This window comes from Semicossyphus pulcher, unplaced genomic scaffold (assembly GCF_022749685.1).
Source record: "Semicossyphus pulcher isolate SPU_LCO1_2020_fin unplaced genomic scaffold, fSemPul1.0.p SCAF_19, whole genome shotgun sequence".
Classification (NCBI taxonomy): domain Eukaryota; kingdom Metazoa; phylum Chordata; class Actinopteri; order Labriformes; family Labridae; genus Semicossyphus; species Semicossyphus pulcher.
The window spans coordinates 11,465,657-11,478,401 of NW_027211692.1; the positions used below are offsets into that span (position 1 = coordinate 11,465,657).

General features: G+C 42.7%; 1 protein-coding gene across 5 annotated transcripts in view; it reads right to left on the bottom strand.

Annotated features, from left to right (window-relative positions):
- The window catches only part of LOC138596709 (muscleblind-like protein 1), a 72,539-nt gene that overhangs the window by 39,806 nt on the left and 19,988 nt on the right, over positions 1–12,745 (bottom strand). For 4 of the 5 annotated variants that reach the window (XM_069668014.1, XM_069668012.1, XM_069668010.1 and 1 more), the window contains exon 2: positions 9,539–10,506. The exons of the other annotated variant lie outside the window; for it this stretch is intronic. In XM_069668014.1, the coding sequence (XP_069524115.1) occupies positions 9,539–9,712 (174 nt within the window). In that variant the 5' untranslated portion in view covers positions 9,713–10,506. The remainder of the gene's footprint in view (positions 1–9,538; positions 10,507–12,745) is intronic. 5 annotated transcript variants of the gene reach the window in all.

Genomic DNA, 12,745 nt, shown 5'->3' on the forward strand with positions numbered 1-12,745 from the left:
AAGAGCTAATGCTAACACTTGGTTTGAACCAATAACACCAATATGGGTTTCTATGGTGGGTTTTTAACCTTTGACTTCTGCTACATAGATTAAAAGTGTATCTTTAAGACGATGCGCTGACCACACAGAGACATGAGCAACAATCCACCTTCCACCAATCCACCAAGGTCTTCATGGATAGCTGTGTTTTCAACCACTTAGATTTGGGACTCCCCGAGTCAGCATTGTTCCACACCAAAACCAAGCTGATAGTAAACGGTCCTAAAAGTGGAAATTTGAATTCGGCCTCACGGGGGAAACTGAGGTTTCAGAGAACAATGGAGCGTTAAGACTGCTCAGACACAACAACCTAACCCTCCAGTGAGGACACAAACCGCTTTCACTTGTAAACAGCATTGTCAGATTAGCTTAGAGCAGAAATAGTCCAAACACAGACCTCACTGACCCCTGCAGACCAAAGTCTTTACGCACATGGAAGTATGAATCACCTGCTCCTGATGTTCACATGACCGCAAAGCTTGAGAAAGACAAATGTCTCTCAAAAATAGGACGAAAAGCGATGAACAAAAAAAAAGAGAGATGAAAATCAGTGTGTGTGAAATGGAAATGAAAGTGTCTGGGATAGAAAAAAAGAGCAGAAAGAGGAGGAGGAGGAGGAGGAGGGGTGGGATGAGTAGAGACAGATTAACAGAGGTAATGAGAGGAGAGGATGAGAGCGGAGAGCATGACAGTAGAATACAGATACAGAGCAGATTAGCGCTGTTGGAGTACGTTTCCCTTTCAAAGAGTTCTTATCCAATGTACTGCATTCCTCTGTGCACTACACACACACACACACACTCACACACACGTCCCTACCTGTGTTTTCTACTGAATTCTCATCTCAATACATATTGCCTCACCTATTCTACTCTGCTGTTATCTCTGCTCTCTCTCTCTCTCTCGCACTCACCCTCCACTTTTTTTTGTCTTTTCAAGGACTCTGTAAGTACACCGCATATGTAGGTCACCATACGTTCCCATTATTGCTCAGCTCCTGTTTGATTGGCCATGTCTGCGCAATATGATAAAAAATGCATATATGTCTTGTTATTGGTGTACGAATATGAGTCATGCTAGGTCAAGTAAAGCCTATACAGTATATTGTGATTACTAAGGCGGAAAGAGCTACTTATGATTGACATGTAACATCTCGTGGTAAACGTATTTCTGAACACACTGCATTGATTCTCTGCAATACATACTCTGCGTTTAATTACCTCAATGTTGTTGTTCCAGGGGCTACATTATAGATTTTCTATAACATATAGGCTTGTTTTTTCTAGTTTAAAGCTCCTGTGAGGAGTTTTTCGCTATTTATGAAACAGACTGAAATTAATTCTGATTACTTTGTATGAGCTACAAAAGCAAACCAGACCACCAGTGACAAGATTGATTATTTCTGTATAGTTATTTTTAATGCCTGAAACTGCTGGCGGAGGGTAGGTGTCAGCAAAGCGATTAACTGCACGCTGCCTTTGTTTACATACCAGGGCAAAAGTGAAGTGATACATATGACACATATTAAAATCCACCACTGAAGCATGTACAGGACAAAACCAGCAAAGAGATAAGAGTTACGGCTTTGTCCACAGGGGGCGCCAAAATCAACACAAACCAAAAGTTCCTCACAGGAGCTTTAATTATCGAAATCTTACACTAATTATTTAGATTATTGGGAATTTTTTATCAAATTTGTGTTTTGAGTTCTCCAACATTAACAATAAATGAAAAGAAAGGGAAAAAAAGGAAACAAATAACAAAAGTCTAAGCGAATAGAAAACAACTCCCTGAACTCAAATTTCAAAATAAAAGCGTCACCTTATCTTTTGGGTACACTTGACAAATTCTTACATTAGGGTTAAAAGACCTTATCTCTAATAACGTGTGTTAGGAATTTTTTAACTGTGTATACAATGCATTAGGGCGGGACAAAATGTCGATACGGCAATATATCGTTGTCCTGACTCGTGCAAGTACAATTATCCACATGCTGGTGCCAAATATTGTCATTTCAATTTACAAATATACGGCCTTCTAAAGAGATTTCCCTGCCATTTCGACTCTACGCCTCACTACTACATGAGTCCTCACGGTGGTGCTTATGACCTTAATCTAATTTCAAAGTCCTAATTTGTTTCTACAGTTGTTTTATAGTTCTGTATAATTTAAACACGCCCATTGTTTCATCTCAGTTTGTGTCCAATTCTGTGAAACTGACACCAAACCAAATAAAAGTGAATACATACATGAATCCTGCATTTTGTGTTCTTCAGTTAATCAGATCAGTCGTTGCAATATATCAATTATTGCTGTATCATGATATTATTGTTATTGTGGGCCACGTATCATATTGTATCGTATCATGAGTTACCCGTGCATGTTTGTGTTTGTGATGAGTCTTCACACACAAGAGACTCAGTGGACCTCGGTGTAGACCAAAGCCCTGCTGCTAACTACCCTTGAATCATGTATATTGGCTTCTGTGCTTTTTGGCATCCCTGGGGCATTGTCCTTCTTACATATACAACTTAAAGAAGGTATTTCACAACATACTGCCACTGGCTCCTCTTTACAGCCACCATTATACACTTGAACAGGCTGTTTAAAGTGATTATGGGGACATAACACGCAGCAGCATCACCATAATGACAATACCAGGCGCCCTGTGTTATTGCAATAATAAGTTCACCAATTCTCAAGGACATGTGGTATTACAAGCACAATCCTCACCTCCAGGATAATGTGTTTCAAAATAAAACCCAAAGGAGTGTGGCAGCTTCAATATACATACATAACAGCATGTGTTATTAAAGCTGGGGCAATAACAGCACCTTTACAGGCCAGCCTTTCAGTTAAGGACATCGCTGTGTTGTTTCGGACTGATCGCAACAAAGTGGACTTGATAAGTGTTTTGCTACATTGTGAAGAAGTTAGAAACAGCATCTGTCCGTCTGTATGTAGCTGTCCATCACCGATCTATTATAAAATGACACCTGTAAGCCACTGCAGGTGGAGCGAGCATGAAAGGAACACCCTCGGAGCGCCAAATGTACCGCACGTTCGATGGCCGCCAAACTGGCCAGAAAACTGTGGAGACAAACATTTCAGTACTTGAACTCGAGTGTTTTGTTCAACTTTTTCTCTGTATTTGTTGCCCTTGGTCTTTGTTGAACTTTTTTTTTTGTGTGTTCTGACAAACTAACACTTTCACTGACAATGAGCCAGTCGAACGAAATCAAACACGCTCTTTGTTACGGTAGCTGTGTGATTCACCAGCTTCATACAAAGGGTTGGAAAATAGAGAACAATGAATGTGTCACTTTCAGAAACAAAAGGCAACATTTTAATACTGACAGATCTTTCAGAGTGTGACATACTGTATTTACTCCAGATGATCGCTTCTAAACACCAAACTGAATGCTATAAGCCTTAATCCTTGCAAGTCATTGTAAACCACTAAGCTTTAAACAGATTGCTAATACACCCTAATGTGTTACTTTAACTTACCTGCCCTGCAATAATGTGAGAAAAGGAGCGCAAAAGAAACAATTAAAACCGCTTTTCCTATTGACCCCCACGACCCTTAAAAGCTCCCTAAACCTGCTCTTAAGTTAACTTCTTGTAGCCATATGTTTGGGACCACTGTTGCACCAACTGTTCAACCGTAAAATGAGAAGCCACATTGCATAACAGGTTTCTGATTCAGGACGGTATAGCTCAACTTCCTCTGAGTGTATTCAATAACTTCAAGAGAAGTTTGAGCATTGTTTTATCTCTTCCCAATTTATTTTCCTTCAATTAGATACTTGGCTTATATATTTTATATTATATATTATTTCCAAATTAAATTACAGCATAGATTATCTGAACATTAGAAATGTAGGCAACAAAACTGCTAAAATCAAACAGATGGAGGTTCAAATTCAAACACACGCACATTAAAAATCCTTTTATAATGTCAGATAGGGCTGCACAATTAATGGAATATTAATCCTGATCACTCATCGTTACATAATTGATTGATGGCGATTTTGACCTCCAAAATATGTGCTCCGTTGGTAGAAAACTCAGCTGCATGTCAAATCAAGTGCCTCCTAAACTAACAGCCACTCCTCCAGGGGGACGATCGAGAGGCTTTGGCTTCACTTTTGGGAGAGCTGGCATGTTATGTCATGAGCGCCTACCTTGCAGACACAGTTTAGAGTGGAAGAGTAAACAACACAGACAGATGTTTCGGTTCAACTAGTTACCGTGTTAATTGGTGACTTTCAGCCGAATGCATCCGTGGTTGCCGTAGTTACAGTAGCTGTTGAAAACGGGGAGAATGCGTAGCTGTCCTCGTGAATGCTTCTTTGTTGTTTTTGTCACAAGCTCAAAATAAAAATGTTACGTCTTTGAAGTGTTGTTTGTGCAAACGTGTCATGTCGGCTACTCACGCTCAGTCACGTTTTCAACACTGCTTGTTGTTACGCTAAAACAGGAAGAGAGCAAGTCACTCGTTGAACCGAAACACCGGTCCCCCGAAACGGCTCGCCATCGGTTGTTTGGAGCTGTTTTTAGTTCGGGGCAAGTGATGTTAAGCAGGAAAAAAGTAAAATGCAAAGAGTGCATGAAAGCTGTGTCTGCGCTGCAGAGCAACACAACTAACTTGTTCCACCAGCTAAAAAAACACCACAGAGCAGTGTGATGAGTGAGGCCAAGAGGAATAACGTCACTGCTCTTATTGCACTTTAAAACATCAAGCTACTTCCTTAATTTTTTTTGGCAGGATATGCTCTTAAGTATGTGCTGGTAACTATTGCAAATTGCCATAAATATCCCTTCATGTATAGAATTCTAATTACTAGTCATATCCAGATCCATGCAACATGTTCTCCTTTCAAACCTCGCAGCTTCAACAGACACAAAGATTGTAGGAAATGAAAGAAAATCCTCAGTATAAATAGCTTTAAAAGTCTGAGTTGTCAGAAAGCATTTCCCTTAAGAACATAATCACCCCTAATTTATACCAAAGATCACTTTGAAGTTTTTCATGCGATGTTCTTTGAAACAAGTAACTAAGTAAATTGATAAATCCTGAGTGGGCTTGTTAGACTGCATGTAAACACTGACAGTTTCTATTTAGAGCTAAACTATAATCAGCAGCAACAAAAAAACATCTTTAGAGAGTGGAAGAAGTTTGGTTTATTTTCTAATGTAATTTATTCCTAATGGTAAAAATGAATTAACAAATGAGTACTTATGTATACGCTGTAACAATGTACTATTTTGGTCGCCCAGAGGGGTACTAGGGATGTTTCTCCGAGGAATAGTCCACCCAAAATCTTATTAGGAATATACTTTCATTATTATTATGTATATGAACTGCGTACAGTTAGAATGGATTCCAAGTATGACAAGATCTTCTACCAGGAAAATGATATTCAATTGTCCATAACGGGATAAAATTCTTAATGAGAAGAAATTACGAGGAAATGGACCCAACTCAACCCAACGATTCCAGCATGGTAGCTAGACCATCATACTGTAATAGCACTCCTGGGTCTTTGTCTCACTCTCACCTGTTTCCCATCACAGCCCAACAACGAGAGTTTATTGTATTTCGTCAGCCTCAATACCCCAGATTAGCTTTTTTTATTCTCTTACAATGGAACCAGCTTTGTGTCCAGCTGCTAATAGCAACAAGCTGCTGAATTCCTGTAGCAAGAGCCAAAAGAACAAGCATTGCCCCGTTTAGCTTTCCGTTTCTCTAATCATAGACAGTCCAACACGTAGAGAATTGGTTGTTTGTCTGTGCCTTCGAAAACTGACGGATTATTTAGTCATACTTATTCTTATTTAGTCAAGTGTTTCTGTTTTAGGACTTCTCAGGCTAAGGTTTTCACAATAAAAGGTCAGTTAGACTGCTAGCATACATAGCATTTGAACAAACAACAAATGCTGCCGTTCTGGTGAGCATAAGAGAAGCAGTTTTATAATAATGCTGTCGTAATGAAGGAGTTAACCTATGCATACTTAACCCATTTAATTGCATCAAGTAGTCCCGTGTACAAAGTCAGCTTCCCCACATCTTTTCCAGGTTACCTTTCTTATTGACTTTCAGACTGAGAGGCTCAGTTTCTCTATTATACCTCTGACTCATTTCCTGTTTGCCTCTATCACGTCATCCCCTGTTATGCAGTCCAACAAATGGAACTTTCCACCTCATTCATAGCCAATGTACACCTGCTTTTGAGATAAAACTGAATGACCGAATAAGGTTTATAATAGAAATGGAGAAAGAAACAAATCTACATGTACAGACCAACTGGCGAGCCTTGCAACTCACAATAAACTGTGGTTTAAGAATAACAGAGATACAGAAGAACTTCTTTGATTAAATTAGAGGAGAACAGACTATTGAATGCAAAAAGGAAAATGGGAAAAGCTTAGAAAGCTACCCACTTTGGGACTACCCAATTTGATATTGAGGGCTGTTTGTTGGCCAAATTGTCCAGTGCAAAGCCACGCGTACCACCATCCCTTCCTTCACTCCCTGCCCATCCTTCCTTATCCCCTTTCCCCACTCTCCATGCCTCGGTATGCGTTATAAATCCATCCACAGATAAAGCTGATCTATCATTCTGTCATAGAGTCAGGGAAGGGAGGTAGACTGTGGAATGCCCTGGCACCGAGCGCAGCGCTACGCTTCCTCGCGCATTCCCTTCTGGGCCCTCTCCGGCTCTGTCTCCATGTCTGTTTTCATGATCCATGCAATGCCCCCGCCGCCCCCTCTATCCATTCCTGTCTTACCTGTACCAACCAAACCCACCCAAGCCATCGAGGCTCCAACCAAGCAGCCCAGAACTGTAATAACAAGGAAAAACCCCTCCCCCTTCCCCAAAGTTATAAACAAGGTAAGCCGTGGCCTGGACTGGCTTGACTGACTTCCAGCTCTGGTCTCCTGTTACACTGAATAACACCCTGCCTGCCAATCTGATAGGAGACAAATTACGAGGTAAGTGCACACCACGGTAGACAGAACTCTATGATCCAGAATCACTGTGCGAACTTGAGCCAAAATACACAGATTGACTTGACTGATATTCTCTGTATCTAACACATTTCCGTTCTGCAGCTGGAATAGAGACAGCAGTGTGAGGTTTGTGTGACATCTGTGCGAATATGTTGTGTAGGTAACTTGTATTCTGCATACTGTACATACACATGTACTTGTCTTCATACATAATATACTACGGTATGCTACAGAAGGCCTGTGTTAACGCCTGGCTCACAGCCATGACACATGGTGCCACAGCTGACCCTTTACACACTCTCACTGTTGTGGGTAAATTGATAGTGTGACCAGATGTATACTCACAGTGCACGGGTGTCGACAAGTGTGAACTGTGCACTATATAACTATGAATGAAGGCCGTATAGCAATACTTGACACCTGACTAAAGCATGATGTTGTCTTCAGAGATAGGATCTATTTTACAGCTAAATTGAACAAGTTAGTAATGACTTGAGAAATTAGACACTGATTACTTTTAGGGGCTGCACGGTGGTGCAGTGGCTAGCACTGTTGCCTCAGAGCTAGAAGGTTACTAATTCCCGATCCGGACGAACTGGGCCTTTCTATATGTGTGGGTTCCCTCTTGGTATTCCGACTTTCTCCCGCAGTCCAAAGACATACTCGTTAGGTTCATAGGTGACTCTAAATTGCCAGTAGGTGTGAGAGTGAAAGGTTGTCTATCTCTATGTGTCAGCCCTGTGATTGACCTGTCCAGGGTGTACCCCGTCTTTCGCCCAAGGACAGCAGAGATTGGCTCCAGCTTGCCCGCGACCCTGAACAGGATAAAAAGTAAAGGTAATGGATGGATGAATTACTTGTAGCAAAGTTCCAGGGATGGCAATTTGGGTTGGCCAGTACACTAATTTGGTCAAGAATCTCAACAATTATATGTCATTCCCTAAGATTTGGTCCAGGTCTTTGAAGTCCCAAGAGGATGAATCCTACTGATTCTATTCCATGACTTAACTTCTAGAATCATCACCACGTTAAGATTCTCAACAACAATCGGAAGAACTTCCATGAAATTTGGCTCACACGTTTAAGCCCCCATTAGGATGTGTGGTAACAACCTTGGTGGTCCATCCATCCATCCAATTATCTATACCACTTATCCTGTTCAGGGACACAGGGGGGCTGAAGCCTATCGTTGTCATTGGGCGAGAGGCGGGGTTTCACCTGGACTGATCGCCAGTCAATCACAGATCTTGGTGGTCCATCTGGTCAAAATTTGAATTTGTCAATACATTGCCATGGGTCTTAGCTATACTTAGAGTTAAGTTCTCGTAAGCTAGTCTTTGTATATTGTAAGAACATACGAAAAGTGGGACTCAGGACTCAAACCCAAATCTCTGGTGTCAGAGAATCTTCTCTTTTGGTGCTCATCATTCAGCCATGACGACCTTTTTTCAGACATCTGTGTTTGCTCAGTGCATTTCAAGGGAACAAATTACTGGCAAGATTGTGATCTTTGGAAATGTCCCATCCAGGAAGTGCCAACATTTTTGTACAATCAAACCGAATCTGTAGGAAACAGGGTCGGTTGAGACATACCATAACAAAATGACTGTCGACACAGGAATCAAACTGACTCACTTGAATTGAATTGTCATCGAAGCTTTCCCCAAACTACACTCAAGCACTTTGGTCACAGTCTATTGACAATATAGACAATCTCATCAGCTGCGCTTTTGAGTATCAGGTAAACATTTCTTGCCACAATGGAAATGCAGCGTTCTGTAAAAAATCCTTTAATGTATATTTTCTTTCACAACTTCTCAAACCAAGTCCCCACTGTTTGATCTCCCCCCACTGTTTCAGAGATAGAGAGCGAGAGAGGAGCTGCATAGTGGGAGTGTGCTGTCCCAGTGCCAGGGCAAAAATAGACAGTAAATTACAGAGCCTTCCGAGAGCACCCCGCTGTGCAGCATGACCTCAAAATAACACACACAGACATACACTCGCAGTCTAACATACAAACATGAAATACTCAGTTCTGCCCTACTTCTATGTATTTCCTTTTTAGCCTGTTGATGTGACAATCAAACAGAAACCTTCGCAGTGTGCCAACCGGCAGTCCTGCGCTAAAGTTCTCTGCAAGCGAAGGAAACTCTGAGTCTGATCACAGATGTTAATGTGATTACGGCCTCATCTCGGCTTACCAAGACCTTAAAAAGTATTTATACAGACATTTATTTGTCCCTTTGCCATGGCTTTCCCTCATGGTTACAGAAACAGTATCTCACGGCTGTTTCCTCGCATCTTACAACCCCAAAAGAATCCCTGAAAACAAGCTTGACCTTCCCTTTTGGTCTATCAACTGGCATCCTTAAAACCCCAAAATAAAACTTCCCGAGGACAATGCTTGTGGACACTGCGAGCTAGAAAAACAAGAAGACCGAGCAGTGATGAATGACTATCACAGGTGTTTGTCACACTCACCTTGAGTGAGTCAAAGCAGGCAATGACTCTGCCGTTTTCCACCTGACAGCTCTTGGCAGGGTGAGCGAACTTGCACTCGCTGTCCGGCCGCGAACACGTCCCTCTCTGGAATTCCCGACAAACCTCCAGCGTCAGCCACTTTGTGTCCCGGATCGGTGTCACATTCACCGCCATCTCGGACCAGGCAGGAGGGGTCGATTGGGAGGAATAGATATCCAGCAAATGCAATTATGTGTGCGTCTGTTTCTAACGACACTGGGGCAAATGAGGAGAAAGGAAAGGGAAAGGACATGGGAGAAAGTCGGTTTTAAGAGGTTTTGTCCCCCAGGGTGTGATTCTGAGGTGAAGCCTGCGAGGCCTGCGACTCGCCTACCACCTGGGGCCCATCCTAAGAGTCCGTTTGTGGCTGTGATAGGGATCTTTCAGTGCCTGTCACCCAGGGCCGCGGCTGGTGACGGCCTTTGAGATTTGGCTTTGTAATCTCTCTTCCTCTCTGTCGTTCTCTCTCAAACACACTCACACCAGTTCTCTCAATCGCCCCGCTCCTCGGCTGAACTGTCAGACGAGACGAATGGCGAAACACATTATCGATCGAGCTGGCCCATGATGAAAAGACGCAGGAAGGAGGAGAAGAAGGAGGAAGAGAGGGAGGAGAAGGCTGTGATGGAGGGGACAGCGGGAAGACAATTTCTTCCGTTCAAAGGAGGCGATAAAAGTTGTTGATCTTCAGCAGGAGGAGGAGGAGGGAGTGGTTGACATCCACAGAGGAGGGCTTAGGGGCATAGATGGCAGATGGAGCAGGAGACGGAGGGAAGCAGGGAGGTGTCAGAGGCTCAGCGGGTGGTGTTGGCAGTCCTGCAGCTCCTGGTGTGGCTGGAAACTCCGGCAGACGTGGAGAGGCACAGAGGCAGAGGCGGCTTCAGTCGAGCCAAACAGCCAAAGGGGTCAACGAAAGAAGGCACTTCTCTCTGTGGAGAAGGAGGGAAGAGTGTCAGTGGAGCAGGCAAACACACACACACACACACATAAACACACAACTCTACACGTCAGCCACACATCTGCATTCATACACAAGCTGCAATCACACACGTTTCCCCGTCATTCTCGCGCACTTCCGCTCTTTCAGTCGCGCTCACAGAGTCTGCCAGGCTCTCGACTGGAAAATCAAATCAAACAGCGTATCGCTAACAGTAACGCTCTCGCATTCAGCCGCAGACAATTTATTTCAAAGGAAGACAGTGAAGACGAAAGAGAGATCAAGAGAAAGAGAAACAAAAAGGATATAAGACGAATTGTGTGTATTCATCTGTTTGTGTGCAAAATAAGTGATTCAAAGGGAATCAAAGTGATGCTGGAAGTCTTACTGCTAATATACGAATAGCAATTTGTTCAAAAACATTTGGCAGCTTTATACTGCATTACTTTGCAAAAAATGATTTTTAAAGAAAAGAAAACTTACTTTTACACTTTCATACAGAATTATTAATGTCCATATTACATGTAAAAAACAAACTATCATTAAAGAGCAACTGCAATTGATCCTTTCTTAAGAAACAAAACATCCTGTTGGGGATGAGAACACCCAATACCTTTTTTGGTATCGAAGCAGTGACTGTTTGAGTATCAAAGTATGAGCAATAAAGTATCAATCTGCACATCCTCGGTGACATAAGTAACGGCCAATCAGAGGGCCAGATTGTATCAGCATCACTGCTGGCAGGTGGCCAGAATAGACTAAAGAGGAAGAGAAAACATCCCGAAGCTGCAAGAACAAACTTTCCCCCCCAAATTTGCAACAATTATTGCGCTTCCAGTAAAAATGCCCTCAAACATCCCACATGTGCTTACAGCCTTCTAGGGCCCCCACACTCAGGTGTAAGGCTTTTATGAATATGCTGACGTGAAGCATTAGTATGATAACAAAAAAAATCCACACAGTAGGTACTGGGCAACTTGATTTAGAGTCATCCCTCTTTTAGTGTTCTCAAGGCGCCCTGTTATTCATACAATTGTTTAACCCTTTAATGTGCAGGTTTAGCAATATGTGGTGTTGCTCTGCATTGTGTCAGCTCGGCTGTTTTTTCTGTTCATGTTAGGGTGGGAAACACCAACATCTTAGATTGGGAAGGAAATAAAGCCACAAACTAAAACCGCAACAGTGATGATCGATCTGAAATAGCAGTGTGTGATAGCGCCACACCAAAAACAGCCCCTAAAAATGTATAAAAGTTGTGTACTTCAATTTCAGCTTACTTTTATTAGCCACGTTCGCTACCTACATTTAGTGGATGCTACAAATTCAGGCATTCAGGACTGTCCCAAGTGAACTGAAAGAAAGCATAAACTGAACCAGAACACGAGCCAGACTGAAGGAGGGTATGAAAGTGATTTACAGTATCACAAACTAGCCCCACAAACACCGAACATCCCGGATTGATTATATTTAACTGTGATGGAGCACAAAAAGATCCTTTTATGATGAAGGAAAAAAAGGGGAGGCAAGAGAGGGAAGTAAAAATACACTCTTGGTCAAACATTGATTGCTTATGTGTCATGCTCTCTTCTCATATTTGGGCCGGTCACGTCTGTGGTGAACTACTTTTCAGCCCAAAGCGGATATTTTCGGCAGTGTGTATGTGTGCGTGTGCGGACAGAGAAAAGGCCAGGGCAGCCCACTGTATCTGGCAGGAGGACTGTGGTAAGGCCCGAGAATACAGAGAGGGTTACCATTTCCAGTGTGCTAAATGTGGAGCGGCAAAATGGGTCCACTGCACTTCCTCTCTTTCTTTCTAGTGTTCAGCTCAAAAGTATAGCATTCAAAGTTGCTGCAGTTCTTGCAAGCATATGAAATTAGGAAGACCACCTGCCTAATATTGTGTAAGAGCCCCTTTGCCGCCAAAACAGCCCCTCACATCCAGGCATGGACCAATCTAGACCTCTGAAGGTGTGCTGAGGTATCTGGCACTAAGACGTTAGCAGCAGATCCTTTAAGTCCTGTAAGTTGCGAGGTGGGGCCTCCGTGGATCGGACCTGATTGTCCAGCACATCCCACAGATGCTCGATTGGAGCATCTGCCAATTTGGCTGTCGTTAAAGTCGCTCACATCCTTGTCCTTGCATCAACTTAGAGGACAAAATGTTGCTCGCCTAACATATCCCATCCAATGGCAGGGGCCACTGTAACGAGACCTGTCAGTGGTCACAATGT